Here is a 24,530-nt window from a genome sequence, read left to right as displayed (position 1 = left end):
GTTACCTATAACCCCCCTAAGCTTAATGGTACAATTACAAGAGAGCTACTATTGATTTCTTGCATAACCTCCCTTAAGTTACCTATAACCTTCCTAAGCTTTAATGGTACGATTACAAGATAGCTACTATTGATGTCTGCCATAACCTCCCTTAAGTTACCAATAACCCCCTAAGCATAATGGCACACTCATTAATAACTGGATCAATGAAGGGTCAACCTTCGCCGCTATAAAAAGGGACTTGGGGAGGAGATAAGACATCTAACTCATACTCACTCTTTCTACTGTTGTAACCTAGAGTCTCCCACAATTCCTAACTTAGGCATCAGAGTGATCCCCCAAGGTATAACCCTAGGGTCCTTCAAGCCTTTCTTATATGTTTCTTTTCCAGTGGTCGTGATCAAGGAACGATTCGTGAAGGTCGTTTGATTTTGAGTCAACAACATTATGAATAAATTATTTTTATTTTTACATATACTTAACGGTTGACTAATGGTCAACTAATGAAAATTCATCTTGCAAATAAAACAAAATTTTAGGGTTTTCTTTTATAGTTTTTAAAAGCATAAGGGACAGAATCTCATTTTCAGAAAAGTCAGGAATGTTGTTGGATTTTACCTAATTTTCAATTCTAAATTCTGAATTTCATAAAACCTATGTGAAAATATTCATTTGAAATGCGCACCAAATATGACCAGTAATTTGAAAATCCTTTTCTGCTCTCTGCTTAGGTGTAAGAAATTATTGAAAAGGAAAAATGGGGCCAAAATTGAATTATATTCCCTTTTTATTTCATTTTTCAGACACAATGTTCATTTTTAGCTTGTGTGAAAAAAATAATTTAGTTTTGATTGGGTTTTAGACGAAAACCAAACTTTCCCCCAAAAAAGAAAATCCAATATATAATTTTCTTATAAAAAGTTCATTTATTTTGATTAAATTTATTCCAACTTATACTTCCTAATTTATTTATTCAGTTTTAGGGAGAAAAGAAGATTAAAAAAATAGTGATGACAAGTTAGAATATGTCAATTTAAATAAAATTCAGTATCAATTTCATTATTATTTTTTAAACTTACATAAATTGAAACCCTTATTGTCTTGGCATCTTGGGTTCAGGGTCCTTCTAGTGAACTGCTGTAAGCCTGTAACTGCCCATCCCTGGCTTGAATTTCTAGTTCAAATTATTGTCATTGTGTTTAGATGCCCAAAAAAAAAAAAAGCCTCCGAATTTCAATCTGCATTGATGGTGAATGTCAACTTAATCTTTCCCTGCAATTATTTATACATATATACAAATCTAAATCTGAATTTCGTAAAGCACCCAATCACAAGGTTAGGCTTCAAAAAATCAAACCAATACAATTCATAGGTTAACCTTCTCTAATCTGTTTTCACTTCAACGTAGGGGTGTTCATTGGTTGGGTTTGGTGAATAGACTTATAATTTCAACTGATCAGATCTAATTGGCTTGGTAAAAATTCAATTCTGAATCAAATCATTGCGAATGCAATTGATTCGATTCGAGTCAACTTGAATATCTAGCAAAAAGATAATAACCTCCACGGAGGTTTTAAAATTTTCAAATACCTTCCTTGAGATTTCAAGAATTTCAGGAACCTGATGTAGTAACCCAATCAATAAATAAATAAAAATAAAAATAAAAAATAAAATAAATAAATAACGAGATATTTTGGAGGAGATATTTTGAGATATTTATATATAAATATCTTGAAGGAAATATTTACTTTGATTCCTTAAAGGCTAAGTTAGGTTTTTCTTTATAAACCCTCTCTCTCTCTCTCTCTCTCTCTCTCTCTCTCTCTCTCTCTCTCTCTCTCTCTCTCTCTCTCTCTCTCTCGGATTTCCGGGCCGTGTGTTTCTGGAATCGACAATCCAACGTCGCTACGTGGATTAAGGAAGGAATCTCTACAGGTTTTACGAATTAGAATTTCATTTCGGAGATTTCTGAGTTTTTCTCGAAAATTGAGGTAAGGGTCCGTTTTTGCTTTTGGTCCGGTAGGTCTGTAGTATACGAGATTATACTGAAGTGTTGTTCTTCGAGTATTAAGTTTCGGGGTTTTCGTGCTGTTGTTTTGAACTGTTTAGGTTTGGGGTTCGAAAAACTAGGGCTTGAGTTTCTGGTTGTTTCGGACTTCGATTCACACGCAAGTAAGGGGGTTGTGTTAATTCAGTGATTTATACAATATGAATCGATTGAAATGTTGAAATAACTTTTAGATATCGAATTACGACGGTTTTAGGGTTTCCAGGCTTCGGTTTGGTAAACCGGCTTTATTTTCAAAACCAACCGATCAAATTCAAATGTTATATTTTTAGAATATTGTATTTGTCATTCTGGACCTTTTCACCTGTTGGAAATGTTGTTTTTGTTGTTTAAAATCCGTACTGTGATTGTTTATATTTACTTTCGGGTTGTTTTTGAATGTGGAAAACTATGTGAAAGGTATTGATGTTGTGAAATACTGGAACTGTTGTGAAAATGCAGGAAGTTTATTTGATGGCTACGGGCCGGATTTCACGTAAAGATGTGTTTTATGAAATGTTTTCAAAAGAGTATTTAAATTACTTAAATTGCACGATATGTTTTAGGAACCCTGGGGACTGATAGTGTAGGAATGGATTTGTTTCTAGTGAGGGCACCATACTTTTGATCTATATGAACCCAAACTGTATTGAGACAGTAAGGGCGGTCAACCCCGATTATGAGGATTTATATATGGTATAGAGTTTGAGGTCGTGTCCTATCCTGCATATCTGTACATTTATGTAATTGTTGTTATATAGTATGGGGCTATTCATATAATGAATATGGGTTACGTATTTTACCACGGAAACGATGATTATATACATTTATGTTTTTGTTAAACACTTAAAGCATGCTGGTCACACACTGTTATTAGCTTAATCATCCCTTACTAAGAGGTGTCTCACCCTATCATACAAACTGTCTTTTCAGGTCCTTATCGAGGTTGAGATTAGCAAGGACTGGGGCAGGGTAGCGATCTGTTTTTGAGTGAGCGTCTCCACGAGCTCGATTTTGTAGGTTATGTTATAGGCTTTTAGAACTTATAAAATGTTGTAAGACTCGAGGATGCGTCGAGTATCATACAGTATTGTATATGGATGTTGGAATAGTTGTATGTATCTATCAGGTAGTTAGAACTATGGTAATAGTTTGATGGATGTTTATGTTTTCCGCTGCGTATATATCTGTTGAGAAATATATCAGGTACACAGACGTCACTACAGTAACACCTGGGCCGTAAGTTGGGACCGAGGCGTTACAGGTGGTATCAGGCCCTAGGTTTGCTAGGTTTTATAGACTTTGATGGTCAGTGAGTAAATTACCAGAGTATTGGCTATAATGAGATAGAGTTAGAGAGTTAGTCGGGTTTTAGTCTGGAGGCTCGGAGGCGAGATTTCCTTTGACGATCTTCTGTGCTTTTCTAAGAATGACGATATCTGGAAAACCATGGTAAATCCATCGATGGTTTTGTTTCTAGGTTGAGAGACTTGACTCGGATGTCGAGATGAGAGGTTAGACAGTCTAGTGTGTATGGGTTGTCGGTGTCTCGAATACATGTTTAATCTTTTTATTCCATATTTGCATTTATTATGTTAAATGTGGAATGATTAAGTTGGCTTTTACCTATGTACAGGATGGAACCCAGAGGGAAGGGGATTATGGCAGGAGGCAATAATCACCTGGATGCCTCTAGTGAGGATGAGACTGAGGCTCGTGTGTTCCTATGCGATATAGCGAGGCAGGCCAGGAAGGAATCCAAGAGGGGTTCCAGGGAGCAAGAATTTCTATTTGTTGGGTCGTGTGTGCGTTCTACACCACGGATCCTCTCGGCGATGCAGGCGAGACAGCTGCTTCTAGAGGGTTGTCAAGGATACTTGGCGAGTGTGAAAGAGTCACCTAAGGAGGGATTGAAGTTGGAGGATATCCCAGTGATAAAGGAGTTCTCCGATGTCTTTCCTGAAGACTTGCCAAGATTGCCTCCAGACAGGGAAGTGCAGTTTGTATTGAGTTAGCACCGAGGACGGCACCAATCTCCAAGGCGCCTTACAAGATGGCTCCAGCTGAGTTGAAAGAGGTAAAGGAGCAGTTGCAAGAACTTTTGGACAAGGGGTTCATCAGGTTGAGCGTGTCACCCTGGGGTGCGCCCGTGTTGTTTGTGAAAAAGAAGGACGGGTCGATGAGGATGTGCATCGATTATCAAGAGATCAATAAGGTGACAGTGAAGAACAGATATCTGTTGCCTCGGATTGACGACTTGTTTGACCAGTTGCAGGGCACTCAGGTCTTTTCGAATATCGATCTGTAGTCCGGGTATCACTGGCTGAAGGTGAAGCAGAGGATGTATTGAAGACTGCTTTCCGAACCCAGTATGGCAATTACGAGTTTTTGGTTATGCCGATTGGTTTGACGAATGCACCTGCAGCATTCATGGACTTGATAAACAGGGTGTTCCACGAGTGCATGGATAAATTCGTGGTGCTGTTCATCGACGACATCTTGGTGTATTCGAAGAGTCCAACAAAGCATGATGCTTATCTTAGAGTAGTCATTCAGGAACTTAGAGAGAAGGAACTATTCGCTAAATTCAAGAAATGCGAATTCTAGCTTGAGCAGGTTGCATTTCTAGGGCACGTGGTGTCCAAGGAGGGGATTTCAGTTGACCTAGGTAAAGTTGAGGAGGTAGTTGACTGGGTGAGACCAAGGAATGCGCAAGAGGTTTGTAGTTTCTTGGGTCTGGCTGAGTATTATCGTTGGTTCGTCGAGGGCTTTTCTAAGCTGTCGGGCCCTTTGACGCAGCTTACTAGGAAAGGTAGCAGGTTTGCGTGGACTAGAGACTGCGAGCAGAGTTCCAAGAGTTGAAGAGGCGCTTGGCCACGGCTCCAATGTTGACTATTCTATCAGGAGATGGTGGCTTCGTGATCTACAGTGACGCATCCTTGAAGGGACTAGGTTGTGTTTTGATGCAACAGGGTAAAGTGGTTGCCTACGCTTCTCGTCAGCTCAAGGAGTACGAGAAGAATTACCCTACGCATGATTTGGAGTTGGCAGCAGTTGTGTTTGCTCTAAAGATCTAGTAGCACTATCTGTATAGTGAGAAATGCGAGATTTTTACTGATCATAAGAGTCTTAAATACTTCCTCACCCAAAAGGAGTTGAATATGAGGTAGCGCAAGTGGCTCGAATTGATCAAAGACTACGACTGTACCATTAGCTATCACCCTAGAAAAACTAATGTGGTAGCTGATGCGCTGAGTCGAAAGTCAGTGGAGGCGTCGGTTTCAACAGTTATGGGGTAACATCAGATCAGGATGGATCTAGAGAGATTGAGGGTAGAGCTAGTGGATGAGGATCCCTAGGCCCTCATTGCTGAGTTGGTGGCTCAGCCGACCTTACGAGAATGAATCAAAGTTGCTCAGTTGAACGACGTGGAGTTTGTAAAGATTGTGGAGAAACTACAGAGTGAACCACATTCAGACTTTACTGTCTCTACGGATGGAGTTCTCAGATTCCACACCAAACTGTGTGTACCAGAAGACACAAAGATAAAGAGGATGATTCTGAAGGAGGCTCATCGTTCTCTCTATATTGTTCATCTAGGAAGCACGAAAATGTATGGAGATCTGCGAGAATCGTTCTGGTGGAGTAATATGAAGAGGGAAGTGGCCGAGTTTGTTGGGCAATGTCGGACATGTCAGCAGGTGAAGGCTGAGCATCAAAGACCAGCAGGACCACTACAGCCGTTTGACATTCCCAAGTGGAAGTGGGAACACATCTCGATAGATTTTATTACGAGGTTAACTTCAGCGGTGCACGAACAAAATGCTATTTGGGTGGTGGTGGATCGGCTAACTAAGACGACACACTTCATTCCAATCAGAGTCAGCTATTCTATGAATATGCTAGTAGAGTTGTACATACAGGAGGTAGTACGACTCCATGGCGTCCCGGTGTCTATCGTTTCAAATCGAGACCCACATTTCACATCTCGGTTCTAGAAGGGGTTACAGGATGCCTTGGGGTCACAGCTCACGTTCAGCACGACATTTCACCCGCAGAAGGATGGACAGTTAGAAAGGACGATTCAGATTTTGGAGGATATGCTGCGAGCATGCGTGTTGGATTTCGGTAACAGTTGGATTCGGTATCTACTGCTCATAGAATTTGCTTATAACAACAGCTACTAGGCTAGTATTGAGATGGCACCATATGAGGCCTTGTATGGTCGTCAGTGCCGATCTCCATTGTACTAGGGTGAGGTAGGTAAGCAGCAGATTTTGGGACCGGTGTTGGTTCAGCAGAGCTCTGCGAAGGTCAAGCGTATCAGAGAAAGGATTAGATCAGCTGAGAGTCAGTAGAAGAGTTATGCCGATACTCGCCGACAGGAACTAAAATTTGATATCAGAGATATGGTATTTTTTAGGGTTGCTCCTATGAAAGGAGTGACGAGGTTCGGGAGGAATGGCAAGTTGAGTCCTGGGTACACTGGGCCGTTCGAGATCTTAGAGAGGATAGGTCCATTTTCTTATCGGGTAGCCATACCCCCGACCTTATCTAGGGTGCATGATGTGTTTCACGTGTCGGTGCTGAGGAAGTACGTGCCAGATCCATTGCACGTGATCAGTTATGAGTCCTTAGAGATCAGTGAAGCACTAGCTTATGGTGAGGTACTAGTTCAGATTTTGGATCAGAAGGTACGGAGGCTGCGTACCAAGGAGATACCATTGGTAAAGGTGCTATGGCGTAACCACGTGGTTGAGGAGACTTCTTGGGAATTAGAGGCCGGGATACGTCAGAAGTATCCTCAACTATTTAGAGATGTTCAAAGTTAGACAAGTAATGTAGATATGTAAGTGTATTCCTTTTTGCTTATGGTAAGGGTATGTGGATTGTCTCTGGGAGAGTTTGTATATGTAATGTGAGCTTCCAAGACTATTGTATGTAACCACGATATTCCTCCGCTATAAATGAGAGTAGGTAATAAATTTAAGACGAGGCTGTTATGTGGTTGGCTGTCAGCTCTTCCTAGAGACAGAGCAGTTAGAGTTCAGACGATGTGATAGGAATAGTTAGCAAATTTGGAGGACGAAAGTTTATAAAAAGGAGAGATTGTAGTAACCCGATCAAATAAATAAATAATAAATAAATAAATAAAGAGATATTTTGGAGGAGATATTTTAGAAAAGATGTTTTGAGATATTTATACATAAATATCTTGGAGGAGATATTTATTTTGATTACTTAAATGCTAAGTTAGGTTTTTCTTAATAATCTCTCTCTCTCTCTCTCTCTCTCTCTCTCTCTCTCTCTCTCTCTCTCTCTCTCTCTCTCTAAGATTTTCAGGTCGTGTGTTGCCAAAATCGACGATCCGACGTCGCTACGTGGGTCAGGAAGGAATCTCTACAGGTTCTACGGATCAGAATTTCATTTTGGAGATTTTCGAGTTTTTCTAGAAAATCGAGGTAAGGGTCAATTTTTGCTTTTGGTCTAGTAGATCTGTAGTATATGAAATTATACTTAAGTGTTGTTCTTCGAGTATTAGGTTTCAGGGTTTTCGTGTTATTGTTTTAAGCCGTTTAGGTTCGGAATTCGGAAAGTTAGGGCTTGAGTTCCGAGTCGTTTCAGACTCCGATTCACACGCAAGTAAAGGGGTTATGTTAAAACAGTGATTTATACAATATGAATTGATTGAATTTTGAAATAACTTTTAAATATCGAATTACGACGGTTTTAGGGTTTCCAAGCCTTGATTTGGTAAACCAGCTTTATTTTCAAAACCAACCGGTCAAATTCAAATGTTATATTTTTAGAATATTATACTTGTCACTATGGACCTTTTCACCGATTGGAAATGCAATTTTTGTTATTTTAAACCCAACTATGATATTAATTGTTTATATTTACTTTCGGGTTGTTTTCGAATGTGGAAAACTGTGTGGTAGGTATTGATGTCGTGAAATACTGGAATTGTTGTGAAAATGCAAAAAATTTATTTGACGGCTACGGGCTGGATTTCACGTAATGATGTGTTTTGTGAAATGATTTCAAAAGAGTGTTTAAATTGCTTAAATTGCACGATATGCTTTAAGAATCCTGGAGACTGATAGTGTAGGCATGGATCCATTGCCAATGAGGGTACCATACTTTTGATCTATACTAACCCAAGCAGTATTGAGACAGTAGGGGCGGTCTTAGTGTGAGTTTGCCTCTTGATCGTGTACCCAAACTGTATTGAGACAGTAGGGGTGGTTGTGGGGATTCATACATGATATAGAGTTTGAGGGCGTGTCATATCCTATATATCTGTACATTTATGTAATCATTGTTATATACTATGAGACTGTTCATATGATGAAAATGGGCTGCGTATTTTATAATTACGAAAAAGATGATTATATATGTCTATGTTTTTGTTAAACACTAAGCATGTTTACCACACACTATTATTAGCTTAATCGTCCCTTACTAAAAGGTGTCTCACCTTATCATACAAACTATCTTTTTAGGTCCTTATTGAGGTTGAGATTAGCAAGGACTAAGGCAGGGTAGTGATCTATTTTTGAGTGTCTCCACGAGCTCGATTTTGTAGGTTATGTTATAGGTTTACAGAACTTGTAAAATGTTGTAAGTCTCGAGAATGCGTAGAGTATCATACAATATTGTATATGAATGTAATAATTGTATGTATCCATTAGGCAGTTAAAACTCTAGTGGATGTTTATGTTTTCCGCTGCGTATATATATGTTGAGAAGTATATCAGGTACACAGACGTCACTACAGTAACACCTGGGCCGTAAGTTGAGACCGGGGCATATCATTGTGATAATCTTACTTATGGGTAGGTTCAATTTGAGTTTATCTAGTTAGGCGTGTTGTTGAACAACCCTACTTCAGTGTTCAATTTTGCCCAAAACCAAAAAGTACCAAACCGATTACAACTATCACCCTGTTAAAGAAGCATGATAGTAACAAATTCTACGATTCAAATGCATACCATAACAAAAACAACTTGTTTTCTTTGGTCTTCTATAAAAAAATAACAATAACCATAAGATCCAGTGTACAGTGAACTCATTGGCAGCAATGTGAAACGTGATTAGTTCCACCATGACTATACTAATCTCCAAATACATGGCTAGAAATCATATTAAGATGATGATAATTATTGGCTGATGTTTTGGAGTACTTCAAAATCTCCCGAACCTCAGCCCCCAAGATGGGGAAAAGAGATTATCATAGGCACATAATAACAGGTGCACTTTGCTTGGAAATTCTTTGTAACCTTTGGTTGCAATGATCAAACTAAAATTCATTCTACAAAGCTCCAATTAATATACAAATTTGAGTACAAGTTTAAATATTCTACATCCATAAGTCGTGGCACATCAGAATAAAGGAAATCCAATTGAAATAATCAACTGCAGGGGACAAGATAAAGATTATGAACAAATAAAAAAAGTACAGATGGATATGACAGAAATTAGGAGGAAGCACGAACTGGGGCTAAACTGCAACAGCCATATTCTGGACAGGTTCCTCTCATCCTTCTGCTTCGGATGCAGACTGCACTGGTCCTACTACTGGAGGAATACAGTCCACCTTGTACCGCAGCACCTAGTCCACAAAAAATAAATAAACAAAACTAGCAATATAAACGAAGCTCGGGAAATAATAATATTAATCACCCAGTTACAATTGTAGAAGGGGAGGTTAGGTGCAACGGTAAGGTTGTCACCGTGTGACCTGGAGGTCACAGGTTCAAGGCATGGAAACAGCCTCTTGCAAAAATGCAAGGTAAGGCTGCATACTATAGGCATATTGTGGTCCGCCCCTTCCCCGGACCCCGCATACAAGGGAGCTTTGTGCACCAAGCTGCCTTTATTTTTTTTTTTAAGGCAGTTACAATTATGCTTTGTTGTTGACAGATGATTGATTGCTAGTGTCTTAAAATGACCCAAAAAGAAAAGAGCCAGATGAATACCTACTCTCAAATAAATTCAAAGACCAGATTGTCAATTCCTAGGCAACTAACAAGCTACAAACCTATCTATTGAAAAGAGTTTCTTTCCCTTGCTTTCCCTCGCTTCCCTCGTCTTTATGGCATCATTGTTCTTCATAATGCTCCTGTTTTTTTCCTTTTTTGTGGACTGGTGACAAATATGGCCAGATATATCTTTGTTTTTTTTTTTTAAGAGTTACCTCCTACTTAAGGCATTACTTTAGCCTAAAATCAATGATCTCATTCAGATGTACTTAACGGTGATCCTTCCTCCTGTTCATCACAGCAGCCAACTATATCCAGCCATATTTGTCACCAGTCTCAAATGAATAGCAGGTGTATGACATAATGTGTTTATGTTTATGTTCAATATGCAACATATTAAAGCCCTAATGGGTTATCATCATTTTCAAGTTCATTAGTTGATAAGGTAAATTTTATTTTGTACCATTTATATGATAATATTGGTGCCTTTGGCAGAATTCTCAAACAATGAACTGCTGGAAAGGAAATGTCCTCAGTGGAAACCAATGGGGTCCTGCCCGAAACCTAAATTTCAGATAAATTTTGTTCAGGTTTATATCCAACTTGGTGACTGCTTTGCCGTCAGAACTGGAGTTCAGCCTACTCTCCAGGGTTCATGAATAGTATTCCATATCACTAATTTTACTAGGGTTTCAGTATCCAACACTAACCCAATCCATCTGTCAAACTTTACCAAGAGACATCCAAGTATGCCTTCATTTCCTATCAATTCTCATACTAATTAGTTCACAGGTTTTGGGAAAACTATCAATATTAGTGGACCACTAAATCAGAAATACAAGTCCTTGAACTTCGAAATTGGAGATTGTATAACATCCACAACATGAGCATCAGGCACATTATACATTCTAGAACTCCTTAATAAAAGATAATCCAAGTACCTACAGTTTCCTATCAAAAGAAACACTGAAAATCAGGATCATCAAATCAATAATATTTTTTTCCATGCTAACATGCTTCTAGATTTCTAATAGTGCACTAGTCTCACATTAGATGGTCGACTCATAAAATCGAGTAATTTTAGTAGCCACAATGACAAAACAGGGCCTATCTCATGATAAGTCAGGACGACAAAACAGTATTTCTAGCATCCTGCCCCTTTTTTATTAATAGATCATGCATGTTCTGCTATAATGCCTTGGCTCTTGTATCCTAGGCTTGCATTTCACATGAAAAAACCTCCTTTTTTTTTTCTTTCCTAACATAGTGCCTCATCCAATCATAGAGATCAACAGCAAAAACTCTCACTCATCCACCAGTGGCCAGCCTATCAAATCAAAATCTGTGCACCATATTTATTGTTTTTGTTACTACTAGTACTATAGTCATTGTTGTCAACATTATTATTAAGGGAGACAATTGAAGCTTTTAAAAACTAACAAATGCCTTCAAATGCATCTGCCTACCTTTTTGAAAAATGTTGAATACGAATTGTCCCAAATAAGTTTGTAGTTCCCAGCCATGCATGTGCAAAAGTTACCCTGCAAGGAAATTCATTAAAAAAAATTAAGATCATTATTCCAAGAGAGATGGTAAAACAATCATCAACAACAAAAGCATCAACTCACTTGGTTAGATTCGTGACGTCGGTAAGGTAGGATCAGCTGTGGAATTACAACCCATGCCCCGTGAGGAACAGTAAAAGTAAAAAATAAAAAGGAAAAAAAAAATTTTTTTTGGGGGGGTGAGGGGGGTGGGGTGGAAGCAAACAATCAAAAAAATTCAGAGATATAGCTGGAATGTAAGTGTAAAAGGACTGCAACATAAGAGCATTACCTCAAAAACATTAAAAATAAAATCGTGATGCAACTTACTGTTTTTTCACCTGAAGGATTTGCATGCTCCACGCTAAATCCAATATCCTGTTTAGCAACAATGTATTAATTCAGAGATAAAAGAAGATGATCTCTTTGTTTTGCCCTTTTATTAGAAAATAATTTATTAAATACTCATAATATGAACCAAAGAACTAAAAATATGTTCCCATTTGATATTCAGGTGCGTCCCACATTAATAGTTTGTAACGAAATGTGACAAAAGCAGAGGCATCCGACTGACAAAATCCAAGGAAAAGAAGGCACAAGAGTTTTCTTTTTTATTAAAAAAAAAAAAGACACCAAAGGCAAAAAGGAAGTGTTGAATAATTGGGTAAAATGGTAGAGCTAACCTCAATTATAGGTCTCTCCCTCTATTTACTATATATGTCAAGTACAATATCAATGACCATAATACCCTTACTAACTCACACTTACTAACATAACTCTAACACATAATAATATTGCTAAATGACTAAATAACCATTAACACTCTCCCTCAAGCTGGAGTATATATATCATATGCTCCTAGCTTATTACAAATGAATTTCACACAAGCACCTCCTAAGGCTAGTGAACAAATCAGCAAGCTTAACTTAGACTTCACATGAGCGGTTGTAATGAGCTTCTATACAGATTTCTCCCAAATAAAATGGCAATCAACTTCAATATGCTTTGTCCATTCATAGAAGACTAGGCTAGAGGCAATATGAATAGCAACTTGATTATCACACATCAACTCCATAGGCTGAGAATGTGGAAATCCTAGTTCTTTCAACATTTTGTTCAACCAAATAAGTTCACAAGTAATGTGTGTCATAGCCCTATACTCTGACTCAAAACTTGACCTTGACCTAGCCACCACAATTTGTTTCTTACTTTTCCAAGACACCAAATTACCACCAACAAAGATATAGTAACTGGTTTTGGGTCTTCGGTTGTAGGGTGACCCAGCCCAATCTGCATCTACATAATCCTCGAATGTGACCCCCATCCTAATAAAAGAGACCAACCACAATTTGTTTCTTACTTTTCCAAGACACCAAATTACCACCAACAAAGATATAGTATCTGGTTGTGGGTATTCAGTCGGAGGGGTGACCCAGCCCAATCTGCATCTACATAATCCCCGAATGTGACCCCCATCCTGATATTAGAGACCTCTCCCTAGTGCACCTTTAAGATATCTCAAAATGCAAATTATTGCATCTCAGTGACCTGCTCTCAAGGAATCGAGAAACTAACTCACAACACTTGTTGTGAAGGATATATCTAGTCAACTGACAGTCAGATAATTCAACTTTTCAACAATTCTCAAGGCACAGTCTTGGGTTAGGCAACAAATCACCCATATCTAACACTAACTTACTATTGGGATCCATGGTTGTATCAACATGTTTGGATCCCAATAGTCCCATCTCATCTAAAAGATCAAGAACATACTTCCTCTATGACAAAACAATTCCCATACGAGATCTCAATACTTCTATGCCCAAGAAATACTTCAATGGTCCCAAGTCCTTGGTCTGAAACTTACTCTGTAGGAAAACCTTTAGGTCCTGGATGCCTCCATCATCACCAATGCCCACAATGTCATCCACATACACAATAAGAAAAATCCTTCCAGATGGAGTATGATGATAAACTATATAGTGATCTATTGCACACCATTGGAGGCTAGACTCAAGTACTACAACACTAAACCGGCCAAACCATGGTCTAGGAGATTGTTTTAATCCATATAATGATTTCTTAAGCCGAGACATTGAGTCTGACTCTCCCTGAGCAACAAACCCAGGTGGTTGCTCCATATATACCTCCTCATGAAGATCACCATGTAGGACAACATTCTTCACTTCTAACTGATTTAGAGGCAAATAACAAGTAGTGGCTAAAGATATGAACAAACATATTGAGGCAAGTTTAGCGACCGGAGAGAATGTGTTTGAACCAAACTATGCACCTAAGCAAGGTCATAAATTTTGATTTTGACTCAAATTTCGAAACTCCAAAAGTACGGAAATTTTGACGAAAATTTCGATTTCAATGTCAATTTCAATTTCAATTTGAAAAAATAATTGAAATCAGTAATAAAGCATGGAATTCTTTGCAAAACTTTAGAAATGGTTCAAAGACATAATAATGTAAGTTTTAGGACTATTATATTACAAGTTGAATACATCTACGTTGTGTATAAGGTGGAAAGGTTGTAATACTGTATGTATATCAAAAGTATTTATAAGATAATGTGCCCTCAACATATTTAGTTAATACAACTGAAATTCCTAAATCATTTAAATATTATTTATAATACAAATAACGATAATATAGACATGAATGTTTAAATAAAATGTTGTTATAAGTTTATCTTTTCATATAATTCCAAAAGCACTTGTAATAATCTTTTGATTCGAAAAAAATAAATAAAATAAATTAAGACGAATTTCACTTCACTCCTAAATCTCTCATATGAATTTCGAGGAAATTTGATTGCATAGTTAATATTTCGATAAGTTTCGCTAAAACTTCTAGATTTCAATAAATTTCAGATGATTCGTTGAGATTTCGATATGGAAATTATGCAAGATGGAAATCGATTGCCATTTTGATTTCGAGGATGACAAAAACCAAAAATTTCGACAATTTCGTGGAAATTTAAGACCATGCACCCGAGTATATCCCTTAGCAACAAGGCGGGCCTTCAAATGATCTACAAAACCACTAGGATTAACTTTCACATTTTAAACCCAATGACAAACAACCACAAACTTATCAGGAAGAAGAGATACCAAATCCCAAGTATCATTATCATGTAGCACACACATCTCTTCAACCATTGTAGCCCTCCACCCAAAATGGGATAGGGCTTTAGAAATAGATTTTGGAAGAGCAATAGAAAACAAAGTACTAACGAAATAGTAATATGAGGGTGACAAGAAATCATAACAAACAAAATGAAAGATAAGATGCTGGGTACAAATGAATCTACCTTTCCAACCAACTCATGGGAAATAAGATCATCTAACGAGGGAACTAGAGGCGCCATAGTAGAAGCTAGAGAAGGCTCTCCTCCCTTGAGTCGCCATGCATATACATCTAAATCGGGATGATCCAAGCGACAAGTAGGACTCAAATTGGATGAAGATGTAGGAGCATTGGGCACATATAATAGGTTGAGATCTAGAGACAAGGCATAGGAAGGGACTCATCAAGGTCATAAGAACTCAAGGAATCAAAGTAGTACAGTGTAAATTCAAAAAAGCGACATCAGCAAAGGCAAAGAATCAATGTAGAGTAGGACTATAACATCGACATCCCTTTTAAGTATAGGAATAGCCCAGAAAAATCCATTTGATAGCACAAGGATCCAACTTATCTGTTCCTGGAGTTAACTGATGGACAAAGGACACACAACCGAATATACAAGGAGGAAGGGAGACCAAAGGAGCCTTACGAAAGATAACTAAAATGGGGTTTTAACACCAAGGATAGAAGATGACATTTTATTGATGAGGGAGCAAGCTATGAGCAAAACATCACTCAAAGAAAAACTTTGGGAACATTTATTTGATATAATAGCAAACGAGTGACTTCAAGAATATTCTATTTTTCCACCCTGCAGCCGGTTTTGTTGTGGAGGGTGAGCACAAGAGAACTGATGGACCATACCAAAATTAGTCATATAGGTAGTGAATTGGATACTGAAATACTCCTTAACATTGCCATTACGAAGTATCCTAACTGGCATATCAAATTGAGTCTTTATTTGAGAACAAAAGGCACAAAAGATATTAAAAAACTCAAAATGATCTTTCATTAAATTTAACCAAGTCATCTTAGAGTAGTTATCAACAAATGTTGACCTTATGGGTCATACCCTGTTTTGATTATGACAAATACTCCGGTATTTAATGTCTATCAAGTGTGTATGCAGGTTCATGTTAGCTTTGATCATTTGATGGCACGTGAAAACTTGAAAACTGAAGACCCAGAAGATTTATTTTATATTGTAATTCATGATATATTTTGGGTCTGTAATAATTTCATTTTTTAGGGTCTGTAATAGTAACTAGAGATATGGTCTGTAATAATCTCTGCATGTCATGCATGTAGGATTTGTAAGCTCAAAATGACCGTAGAATGACCATAGGGATTCAATGACCTTAGGGCACGGTCGACTGACGCCAGATGGAATATCTCAAAACGACCTCAGTAAGACCATAGTATGACTTTAGGTCCCAACATTCACACATATCATATAATATATAGGAGTGTTAAATCTGTGCTAAAATTGAACATTATTAAGTAAATTGAGAGAGCTCGGGTGACCGAACCCTTGGAATTCAAAACTCCTCGGGCGTCCGAACTGTTGAAAAGTCAACAATTGATTTGGGCTCTCGAGCGACCGAACCGCACAAGTACTGTCCACGGGCGTCCGAACCCTTTGAAAGGGACATTCCACCAACTCAGGCGACCAAACTATTTAGTTCAAATTGAGCCCCGGGCGACCGAACACACGAGTTCGGGCGACCGAACCTATGACCGAGCACCCAAAGTTACGAACAAATGCTACTGACTTTGATTCGGGCCACCGAACTTCAACACGGGCAACCGAACTTATTTTAAAACCTTTTATTCCTGTGTCTATTCAGGCAACCGAACCACGGTTCAGCTACCTGAACCTCGGCAGGTTAAAAATTATTTAACTACGGTAAAATTGAGTTAATTTGAGTTAAATGTGCTTAAGCATTTTTGAACTTTTCTAATAATACCCAATAGGTCCCAAACAGTTATATTTTTTACCTTGTCTATAAATATGGGTTCATTAGTGAGAATTAGTGTGAGATTAGCCAAATTTTGAAGTGGATGATCCTCATCAGTACTAATTTTGAAATGTCAAAAGTTCACAAATTAAAGGACATTTCCCTTCATCTTAATAGACTTCCTATCACCATATATTCTTTTCTAGATGCGTGATTAAATTTAATATTGAAGATTATTCCCTTTCAACCTAAGATTCTTGAAATGTTGACGCCATAGACAAACTATAAGTAGGAACATACAAATGTTCAAGTGAAGGGAGACTTCGCCTTTGATTGTTTGGACAAGAAGCTCCTCAAGGCACTTTGAAAATGCTCATCTCATGTGAGAGCCCTTGATTTTTCAACTAGGGTAGACTAAGACGGCCTTAAATTCTATCATAAGAAATTGAACAACAAAAATAACTTTGAGAAAGCATACTACATCTTATTGAGAAGGGCATAAATACCCTTTGCCCTCAAAAGATATGGCATGTTGCTAAATGGAAAAAATATGTTTACAGCATTGCCGGTCTATAACTCTTCACCTTGCTTGGTGTACCTCAAGATGCACTGCACCAAAAGCACCAAGTGCACCAGACTCGTACCATCAAATTTTGGGACCAACATCCAATGGCATGTATGAGCCAAATCTTTTTCCGGTAATGACCACCAGTAATCAGGAAATAATAGGAAAAATTAAGATATTAGCTAGGAAACTTAATATTTACAACCAATAAAGAAGTGTTTCAATAGGAAATATTTGTAAATTTTTAAATAGCCCATGACACTTTAGAAAAAGATATATAAATCAATAAACGCCTCAATAAAGGTTTCAAAAAAATACCATGTTCATTTTGCCTTGTGTCACGGAGAAATCCCAAGCAATATATGAGTTTATTGATTCCACCGTTAATAAAACCTAAGAAATCATAATTTAAAGATATCAGAAATCAGAAAATCAACAATCATCATCCATATCTAGAACTTTAAAATAAATAGAAGGAAACAAAACTGCAAGCCAATCATTTACTCAAACAGGGATTATGAGTATTGTTTAAATTTCCCAAAAGTTCCTGTCGAACCATCCAAAGCGTATTTTTGTTTTCATACTGACTGAAACATATCTAGAGAAAGAGGATAAAGCTTAACTTTTCCATCAAATAGTTCAGTTGAAACAAGTTTTTTAACCCAAAAAATAAATAAATAAAAAACTACAAACAAAATTAATGGACTTAGTTTATGTTAAAATAATGTTATTTCAACAATAACATAAGTTAAACTAACATCATCCAAGATATTTTTGCAACCTAAATATTGCACATTTTTCACATGCTTTTTTTTTTTTTTAAAAGTTATGTCACTATCACTCTCAATATTTCTTTTAGATAAGACAAAGAAACAAAAGAGAAAATGGACTCTTTCTTTACGAAGAGAGAGAAGGGAAAAAAAAATGTGAAAATGGCCCTTCAATCTCTTCGCACATTATTCAAAGAGATGTCCCCAAGAACACCTTCAGCTAAAGCAAAAGGGGCAAGGAAAACAATCCTATAAATATTAGATGCACTGGCATGAAATAATGATTAAAAACCCTCATTAATTTCCTTCCACGTCACCCAAAGAATAGAAACCAAGCACATTGCAAAAATATCTTCCCCTGCATATCCTTACCACAACCTGAAAACTCGTCATAATAAATCCCCAAAAGCAGCTAGACAAACCGAAATCTCACCCAAAAATGGGAAACAAATCTATTCCAAATACGCCTTGCTATCTAACAAGATTGCGAGCCTTCGCCCAGTAAGAAATGTGTTAAATATAAACTTGAAAGGCACAAATTCAGGTCAGGGAAACAGCTTCTCCGAATTTGGAGGTAAGGTTGCATAGATCAGGCCCTCTCCAGGCCCTAGGCCTCAATACAGCTTGGGAGCCTTGTGCACTAGGCGTGTGTTAAATATAAACTTGAAAGGCACAAATTCAGGTCAGGGAAACAGCTTCTCCGAATTTGGAGGTAAGGTTGCATAGATCAGGCCCTCCCCAGGCCCTAGTCCTCAATACAGCTTGGGAGCCTTGTGCACTAGGTATTGCATTTTTGCCTATATCTAACAGTTGAAGAAGATGGATGTCCATTCATGACAGGGCAAAATATGGATCACAAATACATCTGGGCCAAGTGCCTTGCGAGGCCCCTTCCCTTCAACAAGTTACTATTATTAATTTAGTTAAGAACCACAAAAAATGCATAACATTAGAAGGAAATTTTACCTATAAAACACCTTTGTCCAAAGGATAAAATAAAAACATTTAAAAAAAAAAAAAAAAATCGACAGATGAAATAAAAGCTTTACAAGAAAAGCCCCACAAACTATACCCAGCCCAAATTCTAATATCACATGAAGAGGAAAAGATTCAAGAACTACTAAACGAATAAGTTCCCTTGTTTCAGTCTCACTAAGCTTCTTAATAAAATGGAAATACCATGAGATATAACCTCCATTCATAGGAAAATGAAGAAATTAATAGTCTAAAGACAAGAAATTTTTAAAAGCCAAGAGAAAGATGTAGAAAGAAAAGCCCCACCTTAATGTGTTCACTGAAAAAGATTTTTTTTGGATAAATAAGAAAAAGGTATATTATAATTTATAGGGCTGTGAGGGGGAGTCACTCAAGTACAGGAAGTATCCACAGAAGAAAAGAACAGAAGCAGGACTGTTGCTGAATACAGATGAAACTGTTAGACAAGAAAAACAGAGCAGAAAGCCACTTCCCTCCAAGGTTTTCCAGAGAACTTTCCACTCCTTCAGAGGCTCTCCCTCTAGATTTATGAACCTAAACCTTTCCAAAACAATTGAGAATTGTATACTAAAACATGGACACAATTTGAATTTGTAATGTTATGATTATCTTAGCAAGGTTTACTTGAATGAATTTAAGTTTGTATGCTTAGAATGATCATCAAGTAAGTCCACAAATCATACTTTTAACTTTTTTCAAATTTTATTTGTAATTTTTCCCAATTTTTTCCTTTTTCCTTTTGAACATGCAAGTTATTTTGCTTATATACTTTTAGATATAAAATATATGTATATATTTATAAACAGCTTAGACCTTAACACCTAACGCTGATGCCTTGCCTCATTACGGTTAACATGCCTCACATTATGCCTTCACCTCTTAGAAATATTGGCTTAAACTAAAACCACCAGCACCTTAGCCATTTATAGGACATCAACAGATTATTTACATTTTCGCCTTGTTCCTTAAAGAACATCACCTATTAGCTGTAGACGCCTCTTTTCATCCGGTTATCTAAGGTTAGGATCCTTACCCAAGTAGCAGCCCAAGAAAGGGCTACCAAGTGGTATCTTAGTTTTCCAAAAGCTCTCCACGAAAAGTTGGTAACCCTACTCATGGTCTTAAATTTCCACAAAATTGTCGAAATTTCCAATTTCCGTCACCCTCGAAATCGAAATGGCAGTTGATTTTTGTCTTGCATAATTTCTGTCAAAATCTCAACGAATCATCCGAAATTTATCGTAATCTCGAAATTTTAGCGAAACTTGTCGAAATTTTAACTATACAATGAAATTTCATCGGAATTCAAATGAGAGATTTAGGAGTGAAGTGAAATTTCTCTTTTGATTTATTTTATTTATTCTATCAAAACAAAAGATTATTACAAGTGCTTTTGAAATTATTTGAAAAAATAAACTTACAGTAACATTTTATTTAATCATTCATGTCTAAATTATCATTATTTGTATAATAAATAATATTTAAATGATTTATGAATTTCATTTGTATTAGCTGAATATGTTTAATGTACATTATCTTACAAATATGTTTGATACACATACTATTTTACAACTTTTCCACCTCATACAAAACATAGATGTATTTAATTTGTAATATATTAGTCCTAAAACTTATATTATTATGTTTGTTAACCATTTCTAAAGTTTCACAAAGAATTTCATGCTTCACTACTAATTTCCGTCATTTTTTCAAATTGAAATTGATATCAAAATCGAAATTTTTGTCGAAATTTCCGTACTTTTGGAGTTACAAAATTTGAATCGAAATTGAAATGTAAGATCTTGACCCTACTCCCCTTCTTCTATCCAAGAATGGTAGCTTCCACCATGAAGAGTCCATTCTTGAAGTAAAACTGAATTATTCATCCTCTCCTGTCCCTTTCACTCTGCCCCATAAAAAGCATTCCACATATTTAAACATGACCTTACCAAGTCCCTCTCCTACATGAAACAACAGCCAACAGATGCATTCTTGTTTCATTCAATCCTAAAAACTCTTTGTGATTACCTTTTTAGAGGAGTTGGTCATGTCAAACATAATGCCAAAAAACATAAGCAGACCATCTACGATTTCAAAAGAAATGCCAGCAAAAAAGTTCTCCCGCATTTGATAATATGCTTCCAACATCTCACCCCACGAGGGTCCTTCTCCCTACTGCCACTCATCAATTCTCACCAGCAAAAAAGTTCTCCCTACTGCCAGCAAATAACCATTCTCACCAGCTGATCCTAGTGACCTCCAATGCCATTTTTAAGGACAGCCTTGATCATCAATTATATATGTAATACTCCCAGCCCACCCTTTCAATAAGGAAAGGAAACAACAGTCCACCTAACCAAATGGTACTTGAAATTCTCCTCCACACTGACCCACAGGGCTCCTCTGAAATCTAGCAAACCTTCCAGCCGCATAATTAGGCATAGGAAAGATCAAAGTGAAGTATATTGGTAAGTTACTTTTAATAAGTCTGCCTTTTGGAAGCAAATGACCTTTCCATCGATCGAATATGTTACTAGGAAAATTCTCTATTACAGAATCCCAAATTCTTCTATCCTTGAATCTGATTCCAAGCGGCGGGTCAAAATTATTCAATGAAAGTATCTAACCAATACTATAATATCAACCAAAAACTAATCATTTTGGAGATGAGAATAGTAATTTGAAACACCTACTAATAAGAACCTAACAGAAGATCCATCCAGATCTACTGGATATACTTCCCAATCAACTGTTATTGGTGCTTATAGCCTCGTATATGGATCTGGTTCACAATTTCAATATGGAAGGTACGCTACTGGTAGCGCCCCTGCCTGTGCTTCAGGTGGATCAACTTTATTTGCCACCTTATCTGGTGGTTATCCAGAGTGAACACTGTAACTTAGTAATCTATATCCCTTTTTTTAATCCTTAAAACTTCTTCCTCTGCCACTAATGCAGGTGGATCTGCAAGATCAATGGCCAGCTACTGGTTTTGTATGTTAAGCAAAGCTGCTGCTGGATCAACGCTAAGGGATGCTGGCACTACTGGCCATAGGAATTTTTTTATGTATAGCAAAAGAAATTTCACTAAAAGGGAATGAATTTACTAGCGAAAATAAGACATCTCCCAAAAAAATCTGGTTCAAACCAGGAAAAAACTAAAACAATAAAAATCAAGCCAACCAGTTCCTCGAATCCCTATTTAAATCATGAAAAACTAGCATCCCTAAAAACTCCAAACACAATACACCATAAAGAAGTCAAAGACTGACACCAAAACGAATTCAACTTCTTCGAAGAAAAAATCTGCATGTTACAATGCAACCATAAACCCCATAAAACTGCATACTTGCTACACTTCCACAGGACTGCCCTATCCTTCTTTCTTCCAGAGCCAACAAAAGAGATGACTAACAACTCTTCCACTGTTAGTGGGAAACCCAACTCTCTTCCATAATACCAAATAATTTATTCCAAATCCTCCATGCAAATTCATAATGCAAAAAGAGATGGGAGGCTGTTTCAGAATTCCTATAACAGAGCAGGGAAACATCTGGAGACTGGAGCGAGAGCCTTCAAAGGTCTCCTAATCTGCAGCAAGTTATCAGGATTAATTTTGTTAAGCACAACAAACATCTTTATTTTTGGGGAACTTTAACCTTCCAAATAACAAGATAAAGAGAAAAGGGAGATTTTTTTAATAGGTCCAAGATCCAAAGAATGATTTACAAGAAAACACCCTTGAATAATCCGGATACCAAGAATGAACATCCCTTCCCAAAGATAAGTTGCAATTGTTCAATACGGACAACAAGGAAGACAACTCCACCATCTCCCTATCATTTAGAGATCTCTTGAATTGAAGATTCCATGGGATTAGAAAGCTACTCGCATTGTCCACACATACACGCAAAAAAGGCTAGTGTAAAATAGTACAATCAGCTAAGGGAGCAAAACCCATTACTCACCCCTTCTCATGTTAATGCTTGGGACACCACTTTTAGACATGTTGATCTTCAATCTTGAAATTTTTTTGAAAATTTTAAGGTTAAAACCTTTTGAAATTTATCAATACTATCCTCGAGAAAAAGAAGGCTATTATCATCAAACTAAAGATGGGATACTACAACCATCTGTTAGCCAACCTTAAGAGTGCGAATCACATCAAGGTCTTGAGCATGGCTAAGCATTTTGCTCAACACATCAACTGTGAAAGTAAAAAAAAAAAATTGGGAGAGAGGTTCCCTTTATTTTAACCCTCAACTCCCTCGGATAACCGATCACTATGACAAACATGGTGGATAAGCACCCTTTAATCTAACTTCTCCAAACCCTTTCGAACTCCTCCTTAGCCATCACTTGGTCGAGAAAACCTCAACTCACCATATCATAAGCTTTTTCAAATTCCAATTTGAGTAAAGCACCCTCCCTCCATTCTCACATCTATTTGGCACAAGGTTAAGCATGGGCTAGGCAGTGTGTGGGATGTCAGAGAAGCCATCTATTGTACACATGCTAGTCTATAGAAGCTCATCTCCAAAGTTCTGTTCTTTTCTGTTCACTTATTCTTTGTGATATTGGGGATGGCTCTTTTCACTTCATTTATTCCTCTGGACATTAGTAATAAGTGAGGGGGAGACAAATAGTAGATGCTATTATGGTGGTAAATGAGGTGGCAGAGGACATTTGTAGAAATAAGAAGAGGGGGCTTGTTTTCAAAGTAGATGTTGAGAAAGCTAATGATAGAGTGAGCTCGAGTTTCCTAGATAAGGTCTTTGTGAAAAAGGGTTTTAGGGAGCCTTAGTGCAGGTGGATTAGTGGCTGTTTGTCTAATGCGTGGTTCTAGTTAGTGCTAATGGTGAACCTCAATCTTGATTTATTGCTTCTAGAGACATTAGACAAGGAGACCCATAATCTCCCTTTCTGTTCATCCTTGCAGTTGATGTTTTTAGTAGGATAGTGGATAGGCCAGTTGAAAGAGGGTCGATTAAAGGGTTAGGTGTGAGGAATGAGCGGGAGGTGGTTTCTCATCTTCAATTTTCTGATGACACCATTTTCTTCCTTGAGGATCATAACCTTTCATTTAGAAAAATTTTGGTTGTTCAAGTTTTTGAGAGGATTTTTGGGCTTAAAATTAATATGGGGGAAAAGTGGTTTAGCAGCCTTAAATGTATGCATGGAGAGAACTAGTGATTGGGCTGTAGATGTGGGGTGTGGTTTATTGGATTGGTCCCTAACTTATTTAGGGGTCCTGCAGGGAGGGAATCCTAAAAGAGCGGATTTTTGGAATCTAGCAGTGGAAAGGGTAATGGATTAGATTGTTGGAAGGGTGCCCTTTTTTCTCTTAGAATTACCCATACCCAGGCTTGTCTTTCTAGTATTATGCTTTATACTTTATCTGTTTTAAAATTCTAGTGAATATTGCTAGTAAGAATGAGAGAATCATGAGAGATTTTTTGTGGTTTGGTGTGGGGAGTCGTAGGGACCATATAGTGAGTTGGGCGGAGGTTTGTAGGTCTAATAAGGAGGG

The 24,530-nt window shown here is 37.4% G+C and overlaps 2 protein-coding genes across 4 annotated transcripts in view; one reads left to right on the top strand and one right to left on the bottom strand.

The window, feature by feature from the left end:
* The first annotated feature begins 4,100 nt into the window (after positions 1-4,100).
* Positions 4,101-6,879, top strand: LOC131160942 (uncharacterized). Its single transcript, XM_058116813.1, has 5 exons — positions 4,101-4,188; positions 4,323-4,438; positions 4,664-4,866; positions 5,556-5,843; positions 6,471-6,879. The coding sequence occupies exons 1-5, from the start codon at positions 4,101-4,103 to the stop codon at positions 6,877-6,879; spliced, it is 1,104 nt and encodes a 367-aa protein (XP_057972796.1).
* A 2,428-nt stretch (positions 6,880-9,307) lies between these two features.
* The window catches only part of LOC131159652 (uncharacterized), a 50,524-nt gene continuing 35,301 nt past the window's right edge, over positions 9,308-24,530 (bottom strand). For 2 of the 3 annotated variants that reach the window (XM_058114708.1, XM_058114710.1), the window contains 5 exons: positions 17,553-17,627; positions 11,907-11,954; positions 11,661-11,696; positions 11,499-11,573; positions 9,308-9,662 (listed from right to left, as the gene is read on the bottom strand). In XM_058114708.1, the coding sequence (XP_057970691.1) occupies positions 9,588-9,662; positions 11,499-11,573; positions 11,661-11,696; positions 11,907-11,954; positions 17,553-17,627 (309 nt within the window). In that variant the 3' untranslated portion in view covers positions 9,308-9,587. The remainder of the gene's footprint in view (positions 9,663-11,498; positions 11,574-11,660; positions 11,697-11,906; positions 11,955-17,552; positions 17,628-24,530) is intronic. The other variant, XM_058114709.1, reaches the window with a different exon arrangement.

The sequence above is a fragment of the Malania oleifera genome, chromosome 7, assembly GCF_029873635.1.
Source record: "Malania oleifera isolate guangnan ecotype guangnan chromosome 7, ASM2987363v1, whole genome shotgun sequence".
Taxonomy (NCBI): Eukaryota; Viridiplantae; Streptophyta; class Magnoliopsida; order Santalales; family Ximeniaceae; genus Malania; species Malania oleifera.
This window is presented reverse-complemented; position numbering and strand designations above follow the sequence as displayed.